At 42.1% G+C, this 24,265-nt stretch overlaps 2 protein-coding genes across 2 annotated transcripts in view; one reads left to right on the top strand and one right to left on the bottom strand.

The window, feature by feature from the left end:
• The first annotated feature begins 4,236 nt into the window (after positions 1-4,236).
• On the top strand, positions 4,237-13,963 carry F2 (coagulation factor II, thrombin). The gene is made up of 14 exons (XM_036385142.1): positions 4,237-4,315; positions 5,211-5,374; positions 6,317-6,341; positions 6,542-6,592; positions 7,078-7,183; positions 7,266-7,396; positions 9,075-9,371; positions 9,734-9,847; positions 10,145-10,272; positions 10,748-10,911; positions 11,235-11,408; positions 11,525-11,703; positions 12,936-13,006; positions 13,752-13,963. Exons 1-14 carry the CDS (start codon positions 4,237-4,239, stop codon positions 13,893-13,895), a joined length of 1,827 nt encoding a protein of 608 aa, XP_036241035.1. The 3' UTR covers positions 13,896-13,963.
• A 1,089-nt stretch (positions 13,964-15,052) lies between these two features.
• CKAP5 (cytoskeleton associated protein 5) overlaps positions 15,053-24,265 on the bottom strand; it is a 50,709-nt gene continuing 41,496 nt past the window's right edge. The window contains 9 exon segments of the mRNA XM_054515027.1: positions 15,053-17,410; positions 18,601-18,755; positions 20,362-20,521; positions 20,615-20,698; positions 21,210-21,344; positions 21,454-21,642; positions 22,440-22,515; positions 22,908-23,095; positions 23,561-23,740. Coding sequence (XP_054371002.1) covers positions 17,156-17,410; positions 18,601-18,755; positions 20,362-20,521; positions 20,615-20,698; positions 21,210-21,344; positions 21,454-21,642; positions 22,440-22,515; positions 22,908-23,095; positions 23,561-23,740 — 1,422 coding nt within the window. The 3' untranslated portion in view covers positions 15,053-17,155.

The following is a 24,265-nucleotide window of genomic DNA, read 5'->3' as shown; positions in this document are numbered from 1 at the left end:
TAGGAACACCACTTTGATTTGCTGAATCCTCAGTTTTAGCTATTTTTGCTCTCTGTTTTATGCCTCTCACACATTTGCAATTCCTCTATTTTTTTATTTAGTCTTGCTTAGTGGCTTTAAATTCTCTGAGTTTCTTATGCCCACTGCACAAGGCACCAGGGAATCATAAGTAGTATAGATCCCTTTTGGGGTGCTATGAATGCAGTTATGTGACACTCCTAAAAGCTGCACTTTGTGGTTTAAATTTTTTTTCATTAACTTTTATGACATGTTTGCAGACAAGGTGCTAGAGTGAGATCCATGACACTTTGATGTGATGTAAAGATGGAAGGTGAATTCAGTTGATAAACCTTTGGGTGTCCTAATTTTTAATTATTTTCTCTATAGGGGCATGTGAGCTAAGTATTCCCTGAGTGCTTGGAGCACATGCATGTGAGGGGGCTTGTATTTGAAGGTGCAGTACTTCCTACTGTTCTCTCTTTGGTGCCTATCCAAACTCAAATATTGACACAGCTGCGGAATGTTCTCACTGGAGCTGGGCTCATGTGCTGTGTTTGAAGTGTGTGCCCTCTGTCACAGCAGAATTGGGAGAGAAGGGGGAGCAATGGGGGAAAGGGGCAGGGAGAACCCAGACCCCTGTTGCCTAAATAGCTGACCTGCTTCTTTATCCCAAGGTAACAGGAGAGAAGTAGAAGGAGCAATTATGAATTAGGAGGTCTTCACAGAAACATTGGACCTGACTGTTGATCTGAGTAGGGGGGAGCATGTCTGTGCCTTGCTGCACGTATCACTTGGCTGCAAGATAAACTTAGCTGGCTAATTCTGAGGGGAGGAGGTGATTCACCAGGAGGTGATTCCCATGGGCCCCTGGTAGTAATGCCACCACCATGTCTTTGTCTTAGAAGCAGCATGTTCTCATGTGAACAACCTTTTTCTTGACAGCAAAATGATGCATAAATCTGTTTACTCCTAGGAAATTCCTATAAAAGCCCTGAAGACCATGGTGCTGGTGAACCTCAGCATGGATAGGATCTGTACAGGGTGCTGTGGCCTGACTGGATAGCTGTGCAGTGCTGTTTAGCTTGGTTTTTGCAGCATCTGAAGGAATGTGGGATTATCTAATGCCATACCCTTTCTTCTATTATGTCCAGTAAATGGTATTTTAATGACTACATTGTAGGCTCTGAGTGCCTTTTTTATTGGAATCCATAACAAGCCCTCATGCCAGTGCATTACATTTGGTGCAGTTGTCAGGATGCTGGTGAGAAGGGAAATAGGATAGCAAGGAGAAGGATGTGTGCCTGCCTGATGCCATATGCTGGCATGGGGAGCAGTTACACAGCATGCTGCCTTTCAGTGCCAGTGAGGGTTAAGTTTTGGGACAGCAGACACGTGGATTGCCCAGCTGGCTGGAGATCTTGTGCACCCATTACCAGTACAGGCTCAAGCAGTGAGCACACAGCTCTGCTGGGTAATGAAGTCCACCATGCTGGCAGGGCTTCACCAAAGCTTTGGGGTGCTGCTGCAACACTCCTGGGTGACAAGTGCCAAGATCTTTTGGATGATTGGGGTCCTTCCTGCTGGCAGGGTGACACCAGGTGTCAGGCATGCACACAAGTGTTACATTTAAACCTCACACCACAGTCAGGGTTCAATCCCTAGCCAACTTGTAAACTGGCTTAAACCTGACCAAGATGTTTGAATGAAAAGGAACAGGCTGCAAGGGAAGGAGACCCCATCTGGCAGCTCCCTGGCCCTCAGGGACAGGGGAACCCCTGTGTGAAGGGATAAGGGTTTCATCTTTGTGATTGTATCCAAGGTGTTGCTTTGATTAAACTGTATAACTCCCTTTAGGAAGAGATTGATAAATGCCTCAACGAGCAAACGAGCAAACTATCCATCACAGGCCAAGGTCAAAGAAAATGGGCCAAGGCCAAACCCCCTATATTCTGCTCCCTGAAAGTTGAAAAAGTAGTTACACAGGAAAAAAAAATTGCCAAAGGCTTTTTTTACTTAAAAAGATGAATCAACACATAGAAGGAAAGAGATCAAAACTCTTAACTGTGTTACAAACTGTCACTCTGGATGATAAAGGTATCTTAACTCTCTTGTCCTAAGAAAGAAAATAGCATCCATCATCCATGAGTGAGTGAAGGCAGAAAGAAAATGAAATTATAAAAACTTGCTTGCAGGAATGGAAGAGTTAAATGTTGGAGGGATGGAAGTCACACCCCTGGAGAGGTGATAGCTGATGCACGCTGTGCTGCTGCAGAGGCTAACCACAGGAATGGGAGAAACAGAGAGGAGCCCTAGAAGCACATTAAGGAATGAGAAAGGCCACAATGTGAGGAGTCAGCATCTTTAATTACTGACATTGTTGTGAGACACAAGAAAGGGCTGGAAAGTGCCCCAGGATGTAGTGAAAATCTCCTATTACAAAGCAACAAAATAAATGTAGGAACCAGAGCAGAAGTAACATTTAAGGAAGCTGGCATAGGTAGGTATTAGAAGATACTCATACCTGTCTGATAACCAAGCTTAACTGCTGAATTGTATTGCTGCTTAAAGTTAGCCTTATATTCTGCATGATGCCATGGAAGGTGATAAGACCTTTCCTTTAAAGGAAAGACGAGGGTAAAAATCTATGCATAAATATAACAACCTTGACTTAAGCTGCAGTGTAAATGCTGCCTGGTTATTATAAGGAAGAGACAGAGATGCAGAAATGAAAGTGATTGAGGAGACTGAAAGCTGCTCCTCCTCTAGTTAGGAGTGGAGGTGGCTGTGTGGGACACAGCAGCTGCTCTGACCTCACCACTCTTGTTTGTGCTTTTCCCTGTCTCTGCCTGTGCTCTCTGCCTAAATGCTGCTTCCCCTGCTAAGTAGCATGGGTATTTCTAGAGTTGTGTCTAATCCCATTCACACACTCTCCACCCAGGTCATTTCCATCCAGGGAATCCCAGCCATTCCTAAAGGTGTCTCTCCAAAATCCATAGCGAGGAGTAGAGATCTGTGTGGATGAGAACAGGAGATACTCTTATTATGTGAGGAAGGAAGCATCTGCAACTGCTCTTTGTACCAGTGTCCAGAGTCATTGCTCAGCCACCCTAATGCTAATATTTGCACTCTTCTATGGAGATAAACATTACAGATGTATCAGTTGCACAGAGGCACAGCACTAAATATGCTCCCTGCTGGCAGGAAGCATTTTTGTTCCATGTGGCAATTCCTGAGACTACCTCCATGCTGCCCTGTTTTTCCACTCTTGCCAATAGTCTGCTTGCTGTAGCAATCATTAGAGCCTTCTCAGCTCTGGTAGTCCACTTCCTGACTTAATAGCTGATGTCATGACATCCAGACCATTCTTCTCTCCCTGTTCCTGGAAGCCCTTGTTTTCCTGGCTGGTTTTGGGTGCGCTAGCTCCCTGCTTGTCAGAGTTTCTGTTTCCTTTTGGATGGACTTTAGTACGTTCCACTATGGGGGGGAAGAAAAGGGGGAACCTAGCCTTCCTGCTGCTTCATCCTCCTCCACTCAGCTGGGAATTATGACGTATTGGGAAGAATGCACTGCCAATGGCACTGCTAACTAACCTAACTGGGAGGAAAATTTAAATTCCAATTGGGCTGTCAAAGGCATCCTTTCTGCTCATTGTCATGGGCAAGGGAGAAGGAGGAACACTGAAACTGTGCTGTTGTGGTGCCAAAATAGCCGAGGCTGAGCTTGCTGATAACTGTGGGAAGGAAAGAAAACTGAGCACTAGGGAGAATCAGGGGGGCTTGCAGCTAAAAAGAGAAGGACTGGGAGTGGCTAAGGAGGTCTCAAAGTCTTCCTGCGTTTGAGTACAGCCTTTGAGAAGAGTCAGGCAGGGACCTGAACCAGCATGGTGGGGAGGCAGTGATGGTGCCATCGGCTGCACAGGAGCAAAGCCAGGGAAAAGGAGCATGCTCTCTGGCGGGAATGGCTGTGAGCTGGCAGAGGTACCTCTCTCTGGGACAAATGTCCTCTTGCTACTCGTGCCATCTTCCTAAGTATGAAATAGGAAGTTAAGTAAGGAAACGAAGATGCTCTGATAGGAGGGACAGATGCCAAGAGAGGAGGGATAAGAGTCCCACTGTCCCTGACACACCACGACCTGGACTCCTGTTTCTTCATTCTGGTTCAATATTAACCCAGCAGGGCTGTGACTCTGCTTATTCTGCTTCCTTTGCAATTCCCCTGCAGCCAGGGCTGTACAGCATGGCGCAGACCAAAACCAGCATACTGAGGGGCCTGCTCTTCTCCAGCCTTCTGCACCTCACCTTGAGCCATGATGGAGGTAAGACTCAAGGGCAGAAGTCCCAGTAGATGACAGGAGGAAGACGGGAATAGTTCTTTCCAGGGGTAACACAGGTGGCAAGTTTTCTTCCTCAAGTCAGGAGGCTAAAAGCTTGAAGCTGGGAGCAAAAGGGTGCTGAGAATGGAGTGAACAGGGGAAGATGCAGCTGCATCTGTCAGCTGGTGACAGCAACTCAGTGCATTTTATGAATCACTTGGGAAATGGCAGGAGGAGACTGTGGCTTAGTTCAGGATCAAGTCTAACATAACCATTGGGCTTTTGGGGATAGTTTCTCAGCTGACCTAGGTGACTTCAATTCTCCATTGCCTCCCCAGCTGTCTCTTACTGAAACTTTAGGTCATACAAAATATGCCACCTTCCTGCCCACTGCTCCTTTTATTAGAGCTTCTAACTATCTTTTCTTAACATGAGGTTAAGTCCTCTTGGACCCACTACTGTGTAGGGGAAGATCTGTCTCCAGGTCTCAAATCAGGGGCTCTGAATATGAAATGAAACCAAGCTGTGCTTATCGCAGTGGTCTGAGGCTTGCAAGACAGAAATACAGTGGCTGGGGACAGGGTCACCAGCAGGCTCAAAGCAAACAAGCCTCTAGCTAACTGCAAATAAGCAGAGCAGCTTTGTTGAGGAAGCAGTATTCTGTCACTTCTGTTCCTTGTAAGTGATGGGAGCTGTGACGGGATGAATTCCAGAGAGCCTGCTCTGATCATCAAGTGTAGACCTGACAGGGCTTCTCCTCTCTGTGTGGTGGGCTGGGGGAGGCTGGGCTGTGGGATCACCACATCAGCTGCATGCAGTTTTTGGAAACTGCAAGGGGAGACAAAGGTGCCCTCTGGCTGTGAGCAGCCCTTTGACTGGCAGTGTTCTGACCTGATAGTTTTCCTGGAAAAGGGGCAGGCATTGTCACTGCTCAAGCGCCACCGACGTGCCAACAAGGGATTTCTAGAAGAGATGCTTAAGGGAAGCCTGGAGCGAGAGTGCTTGGAGGAGATATGCAGTTATGAGGAGGCTTTCGAAGCCCTTGAATCCACCGATCAGACGGTACGTACCAGGAAACATCCCCCAGCCACCCTCTGTAGGGAGACACCAGCAGGTTGCCCACACAGCCAGGGGCCAGGGTTGTAATACTCAATTCTGTGAACCAAAGATGAGGCTGATGAGTGCACACCCCATGGCAAGCTCAGGCTTCCTTAGGGGGAGCTTCCCTCCTTGAGACACTGCACAGACTACGCCTGAAAGCTCAGGTTCTTTTCTCTCCCTCTCTATGCATAAAGTGACAAGGTGCCATTGGTCCTGAATAGCACCTTCCACTAGCTCAGCATGGTATCACACACATATGAGCTGCTATCCCAGACACTCACAGAAGCACTGGCATAGTAGTCAAAACACTAAGTGCAGGTTCCTCAGACTCCCTTGAGCTTCTGCACACCCTGCCCATTTTTCCAGTTTCCAGACTCACTCTGCCAAATTTGTGCTGCATCCTTTTGGGATTTGCTCCTAGCCCCAAGGCTGGTGTCAGAATTTCACACCCAAAAAAAACCAGATAAACAGGTAGGAGCCTAAGCCAGCAAGACACTACCTCTTTGGAGTACTTCAAAAGCAATCAGCCTCAGGCTGCATGGCAGAGATGAGCCAATACCTACATGTGATCTGTGGCCTTAGAAATTCCAGGTTCAGCTGTTTGGACTTCTGTACTGTAGCCCACTGCACTACCTGCACTGCTTGCTCTGCAGGTTGATGAAGGTTGTAAACATCTTTGGTCTCCTTAGAAACAACAGTATTGTCTTGATTCCTGAGTCTGATGTGTGGGAATGTGGTGTTTTATTGCATTTTTTGCTTTGACTCCATAGTAATTGGTATAAACAGAGCTAGGTTAGTCTTGTCTTTTGTTGTGATGGGATGTTCTCTTACTGGTTTGAATAGCAGTAGCCAAGAAAGGTTTGATGTTCTGTGTCCCTAATTTTTTTTTCATCTTTTTTACAGGATATATTTTGGTCAAAATACCAAGGTAAGTTGTTTTGATTCTTGCAGGTACTGTTACTCCTTAGGATGCACTGTCCCATCCTGGAGAGATGGCTCCCTCTTTTAAGAGCTCACTTTCCAGGGCTAAGCACTTGTGTTTTGTCCCTAGATGATAAACTGGTTCAAATGATGATGCTTATTTGGATTCCTTTCATATAATGTGTCTCTTTCTTCTTATTTTGTTAGTATGTCAGGGCCTGGGAAAGGCCAGGACAGTTCTGGATGCTTGTCTAGAAGGTATGAATTTCATGCTGACCTCAATCTCCTTGATACAGTGAGTGCCAGGAACTTGCTTCCTGCAGAAATTGTACAGAAAAAAATTAAACTGATGTTGGAGAAGCCATCTAATTTTAAAGAAAAATACCAGGGGAGGAATTTGAAATTATGTCTTACTCTTTATTTCCCCAGTAATCATTTCAACAAACAATCTAGTTTGTGCACTGAAATAGTATGGAGTGAATATCCTTATCCTTGCGACACAGTCAGGTGTGAGCAGCCTCTCTGAGCCAAAGCAAAGCACAGAGCCCTCAGGGATAGCTCCCTCTGATGAAGCAGAGAAAGCTTAGGCTGTGTGCTCTTCTCACAGGAAGAGGATGCCTCTGCTATTGCAGGCTCATGCACCCAGCAAAAGTTAAAGGGATATGTGAGATGGTACTTCTGACCTTGAAAAATGCAACATCCAGTTCCCCTGACTGGCTTACACTGTGTTGGGATTTTGACAGGTAACTGCGCTCTTGGGCTGGGCCAGAACTATCAGGGAACAATTAGCCAAACCAAGTCTGGGATTGAATGTCAAGTGTGGACAAGCAAATATCCACATATTCCTAAGTAAGTTCATCTCCTGCACACCTCTTTAAGAGTTCTCTGTGGTGTCCTTCCTTCCTAGCCTAACCAGCTTTGTCTCTCATAGATTTAATGCCACCATTTATCCCAACCTCATTGAGAACTACTGCAGGAACCCAGACAACAACTCAGAAGGCCCATGGTGCTATACCCGAGACCCAACGGTAGAGCGGGAGGCGTGTCCCATCCCCGTGTGTGGTATGCCCCAGCACTCCAGAGAGCCCTTCACTCACAGCAAAACACTGCACTGAGACTGATACTAAGGCAGTCAAGGAGAGGGTTAAGGAGGGGGAATGCTTACATGAATAGAGGTCAGTAGGAGTAGAGAAGCTGCATCTTAAAGGGTAAAGGAGCTGAGGAAGAAAAGTCACTGAGTTGCCCATACATAATGAGCTGTTTTCTCTAGATTATGCTAATCTAGATCTAATTTAAAACCAGTGTCAGCAGTACCCTGGAATGTACTACAGTATTTTCTAGTCAGTCACCCCAAAATCCTGGCCCAGTTGTCTCAAATTAGAGACAGCCACAAGTCATAATGTTTTTTGGTCTGAATTCCTACCTTTAGGACAAAATAACTACAGTGTGTGCTTGACTGCCTGCCTAAACACTCTCTCCTGTAGAGGTATGCAGTCTAATACTCACAATCTCAAGTAAAGAGAAGATGCACTTCTCTCATAATTGAACTGAACATGGAGGATCATCCCCCTACACTTACACATTCCCATTTCTCCCTAGTACAGAGCCATCTTCCCTGGGGCTTGGCCTCTGTCTCAGAAGAACTGGTAAAGGAGAGAACCTTCTCACACAGCAGAAGTTTCTCTTTCAAAAACAGAGACTAGAAACAACAACTCATAAACAAAAGTTAGAGGTCAGCAACCTTCTTGACATGGGGTTATTTTGAAATTTCAAAAGCCATTACCATTGCTCTGTTTTGCAGAATCTAACAAACTGAAAAGAAATACTGCTCTGCTTTGAGGCCAGGCACCGGGCATGATGCCAGAGGTAGCACAGATGCCTCATGAGGCCATCGGGCATCTGTGCTACCTCTGTTCACCAGTTAATTTCTGACCTGCAGTATCTTACAGTTACACTTCCTGTGTGCATGGATGTAGCAGGATTAGAAAAGCCTTTGTGCACAGATCTTTTATAATCATGTTGACATGAGTCAAAAAAGAGAAGCAGCCCTACCAATAAAGGTGAATACTACTTGCCCAGTGGCTGTTGTGCACCAGAGTGAATAGTCAAATGGGCTATCTCTTCACATGGGGACTCCCCCTGTGCACAAGGAGAAGGCACCTTGAGGCCCAGCCAAAAGAGATTATTGGGTACCCACTCCTTCAGGAAATGCTGCTTAAAACTTGCAGTCATTACGACACTTGCAAGAAAAAGTGTGAAAAGTCTTGCAGGGAAATTTTTCACTTATCATTAGATTTAGAAACATTGGCAAAAGTTAAATTTGCTATTTTAGTAGAATATCACAGTAAAAGGCTCCCCCAAATATGGCTTAGTTATGCATTTTAGAATAAGGTGTTGAAGGAGCTAATACAGCAGAATTATGATGCCTGGGACACCTACCCATCCCTTGAGCTGGTTCTCAAAGATGCCCCAGAAGGGAACACAATATTGTTCCTCATATCTTAGTGACAAAGAGAAATGTGACGAATAGTGCCAGCCTCACTTCACATACTGCTGAGCCATCTCTGACACTGCAATATTTTAGAGGGCCACCCCATGCATAGAAACACAGTGAGAGTTCCTAAACATATTGGGAGGCCCCATGGAACTCTAGGCTTTACTAAGGGGCTCTGGTACTATTTGCTAATAGCACTTCTGAGTGCACAGCTGTGGCTTAAATCACAGCCCTCTGTCTTTCCAGGTGAAGATAGAACAACAGTTCCATTCACTCCACGGGCTGCAGAACCTGCACCAATGGAACCTTGTGAACCAGAGAAAGGCATGCTTTACACAGGGACTCTCTCAGTCACTGTGTCTGGATCTAAGTGTCTACCATGGAACTCTGAGAAAGCCAAAGAGGTGCTCCATGGAAAACAAGTTGACCCAGAAGTGGAGCTGCAGGAGAATTACTGTCGGAATCCAGACAGAGATGATGAGGGTGCCTGGTGTGTCACAAATGAATCGCCCTACTTTGACTACTGTGATCTGCACTACTGCGGTGAGAAATCTGCTTAGGTTTGGGTAGGCCCATATTTGAGGCAGTGGCATATAACAGGAGTAGAATGAAATGCTTGGCCTGGGAGGAATGGACAAGGATGTACGTGCCCATGCACACGGGAGTCTTGTTTGTTCATATATCACGTGTACTGACCTGCCTTAGGTGCACAGCACTGTTACCTCTCTGAGGTGTTCTCCCTGAAAATTCACACTGGTGGACAAGGCACATTAAAAAGAGCACTGGTGTTTTAAAACATCATTCCTTCATCAGACCTTCTGTGTGGGGAAAGGAACATTTACATTGCTGATAATTATGGCAACTACACTTAAACCTTTTGCCTTGTTTGTCTTTCCATCTCTCAGACAGCTCGCTAGAGGATGAGAACCAAGAGTCTGAGGGACTATCAGGACGTTCTACTCTTCCAAAAGACTTCAAACCCTTCTTTGATGAAAAAACTTTTGGTTCAGGTGAAGCAGGTGAGCAAAAACTCTAGGTACAGCATGTTTGCAGAAGGGCTATCCCTTCTGCAAACATGCTGTACCTAGCTTCTTCCCATTCACTGTTCCTAAGAAAAATGAGCTAGCTAAAAGCTGTTAAAAGCAGGGGAAGATACTTAAATTCCTTGAGGAACTCTCAAAAGTCAATATCCAGTTCCAATCACGGAGCTAGTAAGCACTTCCTAAGATCTTCCAGCTTTGCATGCTGACTTCAGACAATAGTTCTCCACTGTGATTCAGGTAGAGTAGCAAAGCCAAGATTCCTTGTTTTTTCAGATTGTGGCACTCGTCCTTTATTTGAGAAGAAAAAGATAACAGACAAAAGTGAGAGGGAGCTGTTGGATTCCTACACAGGAAGAATTGTTGGTGGGGATGATGCAGAAGTTGGCAGCTCCCCCTGGCAAGTATTGTCTTCACATAGTCTTTGGGAATTGTGTTTTCCTTCTCTTCAGCTCAAGCAGGCAGAAATAAAAGGGCTTTCCTATATTAGGCAGCATGCATAAATTATAGATTCTAATCAAAGCTTCTCCAATGGCTGACAGAGGAGTACTAAAATAGCTGGAAAGAAACTCTTGAATCAAGTATGCAACCACTGGAGAAAGCAAGTGTGTTGGTGTGTTTCATCTTCATGTCTTCCTCTTTCCAGCTTTGCTGGAATGAAAAGGATGAGAAACTTCATCAGGTAAAAGAAATGGGGTAAATAAATGGCCTACTACAGAGGATATACATGTCCACGGAAGACTTGCTACAGAGCTACTCACTCCATTTTGTCAGTATAGAGCAATGCTGTTTCCTCCTCACTGCCAAATCTGTACTTTCTGCAAGACACTAGGATCCATTTAGTCCTGCTAAGGGCTTCCTTCCTCATCTCTCAGGCAGGTGATGCTCTACAAAAAGTCTCCTCAGGAGCTGCTGTGTGGTGCCAGCCTTATCAGTGACAGCTGGATCCTGACTGCTGCTCATTGTCTTTTTTATCCACCCTGGGACAAGAACTTAAGTACAAGTGACTTATTGGTGCGGATTGGCAAGCACGTAAGAGCAAAGTAAGAGTCTGAATGAAGTGGAAGGAACTAGACTTCCTCTTGAAGTAATGAGATACTGAATGACAGCCCAACTCCAAAGTATCTACTGAAGTATTATAACTAATGTCACATGCCTCTCAATAATAGGATCTAATGGGGCATTTGCTTCTCTTGCTGATCCTAAAGGTTGAAGTGAAAGGGAACAAGGAAGCCTGGGAAATCTAAAAGGGTGCTCCTATGTAAAGACAGCATTGTCTCAGAGGGTACAAAGCTGAGAGTATCATAAACTCCAGAAGACTTTCAGCTGCTACTGTACAGCGAGTTTTCCTTCATAACTATTTCAGATATGAAAAGAATAAAGAGAAGATTGCTCTGTTGGATAGAATAATCATCCATCCCAAGTACAACTGGAAAGAGAACATGGACCGAGACATCGCACTCATGCACTTAAAGAGACCCATCAGCTTCAGTGACTACATCCATCCTGTCTGCCTGCCTACCAAAGAAGTCGTGCAGAGGTGAGGAAAAGAGAGAGAGAGAAAAACATGACTTCTCAAGGCTATTGGCACTAAGAGTGCCAGGCAGAAGAAAGCTGTTACAATACATTTAATTATACTTGTGCTTCCTTCCACAGGCTGATGCTGGCAGGTTACAAAGGGAGGGTAACTGGTTGGGGAAACTTGAAAGAAACATGGGCCACTAGCCCCTCCAACTTGCCCACAGTTCTGCAACAAGTCAATGTGCCCATTGTAGATCAAAGTACCTGCAAGGCATCCACCAGAGTCAAAGTCACTGACAACATGTTCTGTGCAGGTAAGTAACACTGGAGTCACAGACACAGCTTGCCACAGAAGTCAAGGGCTCTGAGCTCCTGGTGTGACTCATGCAGCTAGATTACTTTCTGATAAATTTGCAAATGCCCTCCACAAAGAATAACTTTCCCCTGATAAGAAATTTCTCAGCTCTCAGAAAATGTGAAAGCCGGAGAACTTAAAGCTAAGAATAAAGTTTGCAACAACAACCTGTGTCAGGTATTAGTCTAATGGTACTATGTAGCAGCAGCAGCTGTGGGAGAACTAAGCACAAATAAAATTATCTTTTCACTAGTACAGAGCAGTTCAGTGACTTCCTAAATTAAAGGCTGCACACCTATTATCCTATCTACTAGCTTTTGAAGCCCATTCATACTTATGGCCACATATTTTGAAGGCTCCTGCCTTCCTAAATCTCTTCTAGCATCATACCCTTTTTGAGTGAGAAGGGGACACAGAATTCAAGTTACCAAGTTAGTATGGATTTATGTACCAGTTTAATAGTTTCTGATATATTCTTCATTTGTGCGGACTTCATCAGTTCCTACAAGCAAGCCTTGAGATTTTTGACTAAATTTGTGCTGCTTGCATCTAAATGCATGGGACTGCTTTAGTTAGGATGGAAGCCAATTACACAAGCATGCTGAAAATACAGAGCTCTTATGGATTCTCTTTCTAAACAACATTCTATGAAATAGCTGAGCTACAGACATACAGAAAAAATGGAGACACGAGTGATGGGAACGTGCAGAGATACTATCCAGTTTATCAGGAATGAATGAAATCCTCTTCCTCTTCATAGTGATACTTTAGGAAGACAGCTGGGGAGAGGAAAAGTAGAACTTAAGTGACAGGAAAGTAAAAGTGGGGATAACAGTGAATCTCTATAGTAAATAGAAGAAGAGGGAAAATAGACTTACAAATAAGTTTGTAAGACAAGAGAAGCACAGTAGCTTAAGCTACAGCTGTTGTACAGTGTCAATGCAACTGACACTAACACCAATTCTGATGAAAAAACAAGAATGAGAGCAGAGGGTAGATTCAAGACTGCTGCAAAGACAGATGCAAAGTTAGAATTTTTACATATATGAAAAACAGAAGTCCGAATTAACAGCATCAGCACTTTCATGGGTCCCAAAACATTTATGCCATTTATCCCAAAACCTTAAAGAAAACATGGCCAACACCAGCCACTTGCCCCTACAGTCAAATGTCCATTTTTCTTGCCTGTAGGTTACAGTCCTGATGCGCTAAAGAGAGGAGATGCCTGTGAAGGGGACAGTGGGGGACCTTTTGTAATGAAGGTATGTTCAACAAGTTCAAGCTTATAAGACATAGGAAGATAGGTTTGTTCTGTGCTGAAATTCATAGTCTAAAAAAAGCAGCAGAGTTGAGCCACTGCTGAGTGGTTGAAGCAAACCCAGGTCAAGCCTAAGGTGAGCAATGGAGACCAATCCTGCAGTCATCCAGCTTCATTTCTATACTGAGCTCTCAGCATATTGGGAGATCACCTGGAGGATGCATGAGTGATGGCCAATTTTTAATTAGAGATTTAAGAGGAGAGACAGAATTACTCCAACAAACTCTGTTGGAGGTGCCAGTCTGAATCCCAAAGTAGCATCCATCATTAAACAGACTGGGGCTCATCCAAGGTTTAGATCTGAGAGGGCAACCAAGCTGCTAAACAATCCAGAGCACAAGTCTTATGAGGTGTGGCTGAGGAAGTAGGGCTTGTTTAGTCTGGAAAAAAGGAAGCTCAGGGGAGACCTCCTGAAAGAAGGTTATAGCTAGGTGGCACTCGGCCTCTTCTTCCTGTTAAACAAAGCACAAGAGAAAATGGCCTCAAGCTGAGCCAAGGAAGGTTAAAGTTGGACATCAGGAGGAATTTCTTCACTGAAAGAGTGCATTTAGTGCTGTGGTATAGTTAACACGGTGGTGTTTAGTCAAAGGCTGGACTTGATCTTGAAAGTCTTTTCCAACCTTAATGATTCTCTGATTCCATCAAGGTCATTTGCTCCTTCTGCCAATCTCATTTTTTGTTTACTTTAGAACCCAGATGACAACCGTTGGTATCAAGTGGGAATAGTTTCATGGGGAGAAGGCTGTGACCGAGATGGCAAATATGGATTTTACACCCACGTATTCCGCCTGAAAAAGTGGATACGAAAAGTCATCGAAAATCAAGGGCGATAGATGAAGCATTTACCTTGCCTGGTCTCAGTTTTGCAACAATGCTCCACTTTAAAACATAAGCATAGAAGATCCTGAAGTAAAACAAGGTATATCCTTACAACTTGACAAAAGGAAGGTCTTATCCCTTGAAAATAAAAGCTCTGAAACCCATCTTCTTCCTTTTATTCATGCTGAGTTTAGATGCGGTTGTATCTAAGTCATGACAGTAGCCAGGAGCACCACAGCACTAGCTATACTGCTAATTACCTGTTGTGCTTGAAATTCCCCTCCCTTCCATCACCTACAATCAACAGGTTTTGGACCCCACATAATGGCCTTGTCAGTCACAGCAAGCAAGATTATGGCCTCATGCACCATGCACTTTCCTCCCTTCAAGACAACTAATATCCTGTTCTAGTTTTTGATCCATGTATGTACCAGAGATAACCACCCTACAGTACCTGTAGCATTCCACAAGACACCAATGTCAAAAGTAAAGCAATTAGAAGCTGTTTTGATCAGACAAACATTGTTCACACTACAACAGCCGGCAATAAATACCAGCACCACTGTGTGCAATTCATCCTACAAAGGAATAGTGGCTTGAATACATTAAGCAGCACTTCCAGTAAGTTCCTACACAGCAGGTGGTGCTGGGTCCTCATTGTGTATTTTCCACCTGCATAGCAAAATTCCGAAGGAAGCAATTTGTGTAGTCATTGTCAAAACCTGCAGTGAAAACATCCTGCACTATAGGTGTTTGCTTGTGTTACAACGGGATCTCTCCAAAAACAAGCTTCAGTCTTTCATAAACTCCTCTTTAGCAGGAATTTGTGGACCACTGAGGACCCAGAAGTACAGCAGTAAATACAAATTCTTTACCAGCCAATTTTCTACTAAAACAATCATGACATTTTTTCCCAAATAAAGCACAAAAACCAACATCTCAATGAAATCTGAAGAAAAAAACCTCAACATCTCAAGTTTCATGACTGTTTAAAGTCATTGATAACCACATACATTGAACACTGAAAATATTTAGCCCTTCTAATGTTTAAATTTTAAGCCTCACCCCCTTCACTACTATCAAATCTGTGACAAAAGAGGGGAACCAGGACCATACAGTTTCTGGAGAAAGTCACTGTTCATATTGACTTGTTACAAACAATACAGAAGAATCATTTTTAAAATTCAGTTTAATGTTATTTAAATATTGTCTGGGCTAAAGATTAGGCTTTATTAATTTATGTGCACAAGTTTTAGTTCAGAACTCCCAGGATATTGAGTCCAACCAAACACTACAAAGACACAGGGCAAAAACTCATTCATAAAAACAACTATATCTTCTGCTACTCAATTATTCCTGTATTTCACTTCTGAGTCAGCTTTGAATTTAAAATAGTTTATGCAGGTTTGCAGGCATTGCTGTTTTACATCCTGAGCTAATTAACAAATAGTTCTTCAGAATGTCTGCTGAATATGGTAAAGGAACATATGGATTAATTAAAATGTCACTAAGCTTCAGAGAGCAGCTAGTAATTGAGAGGTAGTGGCAGTAACTCTAGCCAACACAAACTATTCACAAACCGCCCCGGTTTAAGTGCACTAAACCACAGCACTTACCCATAAGGGCCAAACCTCCACTTGTAACAGAGCTCTGTTCCACAAGTGCACACCCATTTCAGGTTATGAGAGGAGACTGACTACTAAATGGAGGCAGTGGAGCAATGAATGGCATCATATCAGTTAACACAGGATGGAGAACGCTCATGATCACCTGCTATCACAGTGTGCAAACTCACCATAAGCACCAAGCAGCATTATGTCAACTGCAACCCCAGCCTAGGGGTCCTGTGAAAGGAAGATTTCAGACATTTGCAGAAGCTCTGGCATAGATCCGTAGTACAAGTACTAATTTAAAGTCATGTTTTTACTGTAATCAAGCAAGACAGTTTCAGCAATGGCTCTCAGGCAGAGACTGCTGGTCTACATAGCAAACAACAAAAGCAGCAGTTACATGGAAGAGATTAAAAATCTAGCATAGAAGTGTGCTATTTTAAGCCTGCCTGTCCAACCCTTCAATAACTCTGTTCTAGCTATGGAACAGATGTGCAATTTATGCTACACTTCCAGTTTTCACATGGAAGTGCAGCAATAAGGTGAAAATACACGACCTCCCTAGAAATGAAAGGGCTAGAAAGGATACGCAGTGTGTCTGCCTTAAATCTTCATTATTTGGAGCTTCTGAAAAAGGCTCTTCACTCATAAAAAAAAAAAGAAGTGGCTACAACTTTTGCAGACTAGTTCTATTAGGTGTCTTAGTTAAAAAATGGTAACATCTGATGTTTAAGAGCAAAAAGAATGTAGGTTTACCTGCATGAGGAACACTGCTTAACCAGATGAGTTCAGGATAAATGAGTCCACTGACCATATGCTACTCTATTCCATATCGTCAGCAGCAGGCTCCCTCAAAAAAAGCTCCCTCAGCTGGGACCACAATCTGGGTAAAGGCATCACAAGGACTAGATAATTCAAAATAAACATTTCAGCAAACTAAATATTTTCAAGTTACAGAAACATTCCAAAACAAAAAAAGCAACTATATAAAAAGTGTACTACTGCTCATAGAAGAGTGCAAAGTCTCAGGACTGCACCCACAGACAGTGTATTTCCTTCCTTACAGTGTATCCAAACCCCAAGGTTCATGTCAGCTTAGTTCAGTTTCTAGATGCCCAGTCACTAACATTCAGAAATAGAGAGTGACCTCTAACCAGCAGCTGCTGCTGTTCCTATAGAGGCTGGTATAGTTAATGCAAACTTTATTTACAAAAGACACTTAAATTAGTTACTTCATGCCATGTGTCCATACAGAATCAACAGTTCAAGGATTACATGGAGAAGAATTCACAAAATTAAAAGTGAAATCACTAAAGGTTTTCTAAGAGTCAAGAACTAGGAAAAGATTTTAAAGACAACTTTACAAATAAAAACCCCAAGTCATGAGAAACTAGTCTGAGCAAGAGGATGGTTGTTTACAGGTCTGTACACTAAAACTAATACACAGACAGCCTTCTATTGTCAAAGAGATGCTCATTGAGAAGCAGATTATGTACAAATACTTGTGCCACAATGACTCAACCCCCCAAAATCCACTGTATTATACATAAACCAGTTTGTATACATTAGGCCTAAACGAGGCCATTTAACTATGAAGACTTCTAGTTTAGTAAACTAAAGCTGAAGACAGCCCCAAGCAACAGCGATACCGTCTCTTTGCATCTCTATTTGCGACTGCTTTTTATTCTCTCCAATCTTTTTTTCAAGTCATCAATATTGGCCGCTGCAGAAGAGGGTGAAGCCAGGGTAGTTCCAATGCCAGAGGAATGAGTCTGATTGGAGTCCAGGTCCAGATGTTGGTACTGCTCCCGGGACTCACGCAGCTGGGAGAGCTTACTGTGAAGCATATCTGTAGAGGATGCAACTGTAGGGAGTGTTGGTTTAGAGAGCAGAGACGTCAGAGGGGGTCTGTCTTCCTGCTGTGAGGGAGAAAAGGGAAGTGTCAAGACCTATAGTGGTAAAGGCCATAGAAAATGTACAAATCATCATCAATGGCTTTTCATCTCTTCAAGCAATAAAAACAGAGGAAAGGCAAAGAGCACCACAACACAAGTGGATCTGGAGCAATAAAGTCAGTTGCTGTCAAAGTCAGAACCATGCAAAGCTAATTACTATGCTCAATCATCTGAGTAGTTAATGTTTAATTTTATGTCAACAGGGACACAAAGAAACTAGTCTTTCAAGATCAAAAAATTCCCTGCAGACTAGAGTTTTACTGAGATAGACTGCCAGTGTCTTGAACAGCCTAAATTCTAACACAAGAGAAAAATCCCTGCCTATGTGCAACATCAGCAGACAATGAATTTTCTGGAAGAATGAGAAGAGGAAACTGGCAAGACTGAACCTGTCAAAGACTTAAAGTGGCAATTGACTGTTCTTTTACCAATATTTCCATCTGAGTTACTTACCTTGTTACTATGTTCTAGGAAACATTTCCCCTCCTCAGTGCTCTAAGCTGATACTCAAATTTGTGTCAAAAGTTAAAACAGTGATGCATCTGGATGACTATTCCTAGCGTGAACATCACTTCTCACATGGCCGAATTCAAATTTCAGGAATTGGCACTAGATTCCTAACACACAGGTCATTGAACTCTAAGAAATTTTGGTCCACAGATTTCCAGTACTAAGCTCATTTATCATTCCTGCACCTCAGTATCCACACACCCAAAATATACAAAACTTCAAATTTTTATCAGCTCTCATGGTAGTTTTAGAGCAGAAAGTCTAGAATTTCCACATCATTAATCTCTGAGGTGTTAACTTTTAGAGAACACTTATTGTTTGAACCTTTCTGAGACTCAACTTCCCATCAAGGAATGATAATAAGCTGCAGGCCTGTAGAAACAACCTGTACACAACACCAGCAATGCAGACAGAGCAGACTGAAATGCAAGCCTACTTGGCCAAGTAATGAGATTAAAGCCATTTATACTAGGCATAGTGACATGCAGTGAGTAGCTAGGACATGCATTATAAATGAAAGATCATAAATTCTGATTGGAATCTGCCTTCTGGCATTTGAATTCTTATTAAAAAAAAAAAAAAGTAAGTAAGTGCAAATCAAGTGCCTCTCCAGGGGATTTTACAAGTGTTGTCAAGTACAATACCTTTGCGTTGTCAAGGCCACAACGCTGCCTGAGGATTTTTAATCTTTCCAAGTAAACTGAAGGCCCCACTTCCTCCCCATTTGTGTTTCCTATAGATGAAGATACAGTGTGGGTAGACGCAGGAACACATGTTCCTTCCATCTGAGGAGAAATTCCTGGAAGATGAGGGGAAGAAGAGTTAAAAGATTTAAAACATCAGAAAAGCATAAACCTCTTGGTCAGTTCCTTGTGATAAGATGCAATGGATGAAAAATTAACCAACCTATTATTTGCTAGTTATTTGCATTTGCTAGTATAGATATATCTGGCCTTTCATTTCCTTGCAAAAATGACAACTGAAAACCAAGAAAAGAAATGGAGAAATTTAAGGAATGGCTGCAGAGCAGCTCTAGAAGTGCTGAAGCCAACAGCTGAAGAGAACAGTGCAGGGAGAGGAAGATGATGCTGATGTGCATCAGCAGTGAACATGTCCAAGGGGAGAATTGAGCAATTGGCAAGGTGAGAAATGCTTGGAGTTGTCTGTCTTTTTCTAGTTAAGTCATACTTTTGGGTTTACCACTGATTCTAACCCCTCTTTATCTCTCATTTGTGCAACTTGAAGCTTTTTATTCCAACACAGTCTCAAAGAGCGATTTCTGGAATGCACATAAACAAGGTTTTTAAAGCTTCCCTACCAAGAGACTAGAAAAGGAATTTACATGATGAAAAAAAGTTTTCCATTATTAAAAGAATTGCAAATTCTTTCATAAGACTTACCATGGACAAGGATTTGTTCTCACTAATTTATGACAAGGGTGTTTAAAATAGATAAAAGGAGAATAAAGGTTAAGCATTTATACCTTAATCTAAATAAAGCACTGTTGCAATATGGAACAGCATGTTTTATTATATCAGACAAAGTTAGGGAAGAAAAAAAAAGACAACTGTGGCATGTAAATTAGGTTTTGCAAACTGCTGAACTAGTATTACTCAGTTGTACAGACTTTTACAATGCAAGGTAGAATTTTCTGTCCTACATAGGAAGTTCTAAAAGAACCTCATATAATCCATCTTCCTAAAGAAATCCACAATACAGGGATAGGAGAAGGTGTAGTAGTAGAAAAAAGGCTTAAGTTTCACAGGACACTATGAAATGAGTAAGAAATAAAGGTTAGAGGTAGTTTTGCTAGACTGTGTATCAGCTTTTACTGTCAGCTAATAATTTGTCACATTCCTTCCCTAACATTTCATTAAATACTACTCCTTTGTATTTATCTGCAATGAAAAGACTCAGCAACAAACAGTTTTACAGTAATTCATCCAATTAATCACAAATTCTGCAGAAACAGTTCATGTTATTTAAAGTAAGCTTTCCAATTCCACAGAAAATAATACTATTAAAAGCATCTGATATGTTTTTTAGTAAAAAGGTGAAAGGAGAATCTGACAGCTGGTGCTGCTGTTTTAAACCAGCTTTATACCTTGCAGAACCAATTCTTGATACCAGACACATGAAACACAGGCGAATGTTCAATCCACACTACAGGATATGGATTAGAACCACATGTTTGCCAAGTCTTTCAGATGTTTTCTACATTCAGTATGGTTCTAACTTCTGCTTTTGTAAACAAAGAATGCTGCCTCATGAAGCAACTCAAGCAGCAAGAAAACGGCTTGCTTCAGAAATCCATAAATGTACGCAAATATTAATTTCTACCAGGAGACCTGTAACTGCTCTAGTTCTGCTTCTCACAAACCAATCAGTTTTGCTATAACACGTACCTGTAGAAGTAGCAATGCGTCCTTTCCCTTCCCGTTCTGTTTCTATCAGTCGGAGGCCTCTTTCCACATAGCTTTGGAAGAACTGTGAGGAATTTTTCAGGAAGGGCTCAATGTCTGCATCAGAATATTTCTTTTTGTATTCATACAGTTCTGCCAGACCCTGGGTAGGAAGAGTTGCTATGTATTACTACAACTGCTGGATACACTATTCTAGTGTATCATGCTCTCTTTCTTGCAGGAAGGGGGCACTCACCTCCTTGGTGTTCTCCTTTGAGCCAATCTTCTTAAATATTTCTGCCAAAATATCATTGACTTTGGCTTTTGAAGCCTTTTCCTCCTAAATAAATAAACAAAAGGGGACTTTAAAAACAAAGAATAAAATAAAAAAGAAACTAGACAAACCCATGGCACCCTCACACTGCTAGCTGGATACAGAGCTTCCAAGATGAAGAAAACCTTGAAGTGATCAGGGTTCTACATAGCCACTTTATACACAGAATGTGAGCAAGAACATCATGAAGATGTCGGGTTCCTTTTGAGAAGTGTTTAAAACCTGCTTTGGATATGGCTAACTTTTAGTTGATCAGATGCAGTACCATTCAGCATAAAACTTTTGCTATACATTTGAATTTCCTGCAGAGTATTTCATCCTGGGAAATGCACAGAATACTCAGGTAAACACAAACACCAAATTCCCAAAAGAGCCGTAAATGAAAATTTCACTTTACAAGACCATTTCCAACATTAGTTCCATGTTGAAAAGGGAATTACTGCTTACACAAAATTTAGTTTGTTTCTTAAATGAATTGCTTTACACCCCCTTCCCCTGCCAACACATCTTTACTTACAATGCGAGAAGCTCCTTTTTCTGTATCCTTATCAGCTTTTCCAGTCTGCTCCATAGCGTGTTTCATTAGTCTACAAAGGTGAGCTTCTAGCTCAGACTCATTTTTGTTGTCTATCATTGTTAAATGATCTAAGATCTAAAATGAGAAAAAAAGGGGAATTTAAAAAAGAAAAAAAAAAGAGGAAATACTCTAAAGACTGCATGAACATCCAATTTAAGAATACGTGACTAGTGATTGCTCTGACCTTGGGCCCTTTCAGCTTGCACAGGGTGTGAAGGAGCGTCTTCAATGTCCTAATAGGGAACTCACTCTTACATTGCTTCAGCTTCTCTTTGGGAAAGACTTTCATGAAAATGTGGATATCCAGCAGAATCCGATCCAGATTGATGCTATTGATGGTTTCCGGAAGAAGACGCACCATTCTCCACAGACACTGGAATGAGAGGCTGACTTAAAGAAGACAACTCAAGAAAGAAGCACTTGATTATATAAGAAGTTACACAACACTATCACTGAGCCACTTCACTCTGCTAGCACGCCATACAGGCATGCACTGTGTCTGCTGCTCAAGCTAGATTTGCACTGGGTGCGTACTTTCTCTTTGCAACTGGCTGTACAGTATCCAGATCTTTCTTTAGAGCTGATGCATACGTAAGGCACTGATTTCTCAACCTATAACTGGAGACTGAATGCTTTGTGTGAAGAAATTTCAGCAGATAATACATAAATATATGCTATGTATACCTACACATAGACAAGTTCTTTAGGTTTAACCTCATTAAGAATGCCTGAGCTGTCTTTAAATCTTAACCAGTTACAAAAGGGTGTTGTATGGCAAGAAGCGATCATGCTCATGCTTTAAATGCAGACATTTGCCTGTTTACTCTGCCTGTCAATACAGATGACAGGACAGAAGTCAGCTCCTGCCTGGCACTGTCTGAATCCATAGTACAGTGTTGTGCTCAAGCAAATAAGCCCAGCAGGTGACTGTATGGAGGACTGCACTTCTGTGTGGAGTTTGTATTAGTGTACACAAGCTTCTGTAAACTATTAACAGGTGTTAAGCTCCCTCCTAAATTCCCTATATGTGACATCTCGTAAGATCAGAATTATAGAAGTTGTAAGAAATATTTCAAGTTATGGACACTAATTTTTTTAACTCCGTCTTTTCTTTCAGGTAAGATGATTAAGAGAAACCACGTAAGTTCAAAATCTCCACTACAGGCTCACCTTCATGACAAGTTCTGAAAACTTAGGAGAGCTGGCTGTTGCTAGAAGACTGTCTTGGAGCAGGACAAGCAGAGCACTAGAAGGAATAAATTTATAAAGGTTATACAGAAAAAGTACTACACATAAGAAAAAAAACAATACCAACTCAACACAGAATACCACACTGGAGACTGGGGTTAGCCCAGCAGATGTGCAACAGCTCTTACCTTCTCTCTTTTTAGTATAAGAATTTAAGAGACAGTCTGCTGAACTTCAAAGCACAAAGAACCATACTAAGCTGGCTTGTTTAGCCTGCCTCCAGCTGTACACTCAAATTCTGATCACAATCAGTGATAATTCTTTATTAGCTAGCTGAGTGATTCTACAGACACCGCTCTTTGCTTACAAAATGACTAAAACTCAGCCGTTCAAGGAACATAAGAGAACAGGTAAAGAAGAGCAGTTAATTGTGCACTTTTCATTACTTACCTCAAGATGTTGGTCTGGTCAGACTTCTCCAGAACTTTAACTACCAAGAGGTTGACTGATCGGATGACCTGCTCACCCTCCTCAAGATCTTCAACCCGAGAATCCAGCATTAATGTAATAAGTCCATGCATTAGGTCTTTAAGCACACCAGTGGATGCCTCTCGAGCCAGACTCTCTATCTGAAACAGCTACATATTGAAGAAAGTGTCAGTTTTCCCTGCACATAATCCTTTAGTATAAGGACTTCTCTAGACTACACTGTCAAACAATGACATCTCCATGTTTTCCACAAAAGTAAGAAAAAAAACTATGAACAAAGTTATTTCTACTGAGTGACTTCTGAAAATACTCAGCAACTACACCAACTCAGCAAATACACTAACTCAGCAATCACAAGGTAAAGAATTTTAAAACCAGGGCTTAATAGAAGTCTTAGTGGCTGTATTTTGCAGAAGCAGAGACGTTCTTCTCTTCCCCTAATTCTTGTTCCCCACTTACTCTCAAAAGGTGCATTGATAAGCATTTGGCAACAAACCTCCGTAAGAAAGACTTAGTAGGAAGATAACCTAGGTACAGAACAGACACTCCATTCTCCCACAACTTCTGTGCAGAAGTTATTTGTTCTTCACCTTATCTCTTAGAGCAAGTCTTACCGTGATCATGCTCCCAATAATACAGCTGTAAAGTCTGACAATCTCATCTTTGTCCAGCTTCTCATCTGCCATGTGTGTATTGTAGATTAACCGGAGCTGCATAAATGTGGCTATTAGGAATTGATCAATGTGGCCAGACATAGCTTCTGCTTTGTCCTCCTGCTTGAGAACCTCATCAATCTAAGATTTAAAAACAAAATACTTGAGTAAAGTCAACATAATCCAAACAGTGCAAAATAACAATAATTTAAATACTTTTCCGTAGGAAAGGTTTTGCCCTGACTAATCCATTTGCCAAGGCAGTTGTATTCTAAGCTTTCACCCAAAATCAGTAGCTAGATATTTGTATTGCTAATCCAAACACAATCAATTACTGATATTTTAGAGAACAGCAATCCTATCCCATACACAAATGAAAACAGCAACAGCTGCATTATATATTCTGGAATTTACAGTTTTATGAAATCTTCTGGACAAAAAAGCGTCTAATTAGTTAAAGCCACCTTAAACCCATGCAAAAACTATGGGGCAAGACAATCCTTTTGCCAAGGATCTCTAAAACAGTTCAAATTTAAAAGTTAAGACTCACTGACTAACTGGCTTTTACAAACTCTTAGCAGAAATAATTTGACAAAACCAAAAATATAACACAGAAGCACTAATGAGAAAAGCATTAAGGTTATTCTACCTCTTTCAAGTGGAATT

This window comes from Molothrus ater, chromosome 6 (genome assembly GCF_012460135.2).
Source record: "Molothrus ater isolate BHLD 08-10-18 breed brown headed cowbird chromosome 6, BPBGC_Mater_1.1, whole genome shotgun sequence".
Taxonomy (NCBI): domain Eukaryota; kingdom Metazoa; phylum Chordata; class Aves; order Passeriformes; family Icteridae; genus Molothrus; species Molothrus ater.
This window is presented reverse-complemented; position numbering and strand designations above follow the sequence as displayed.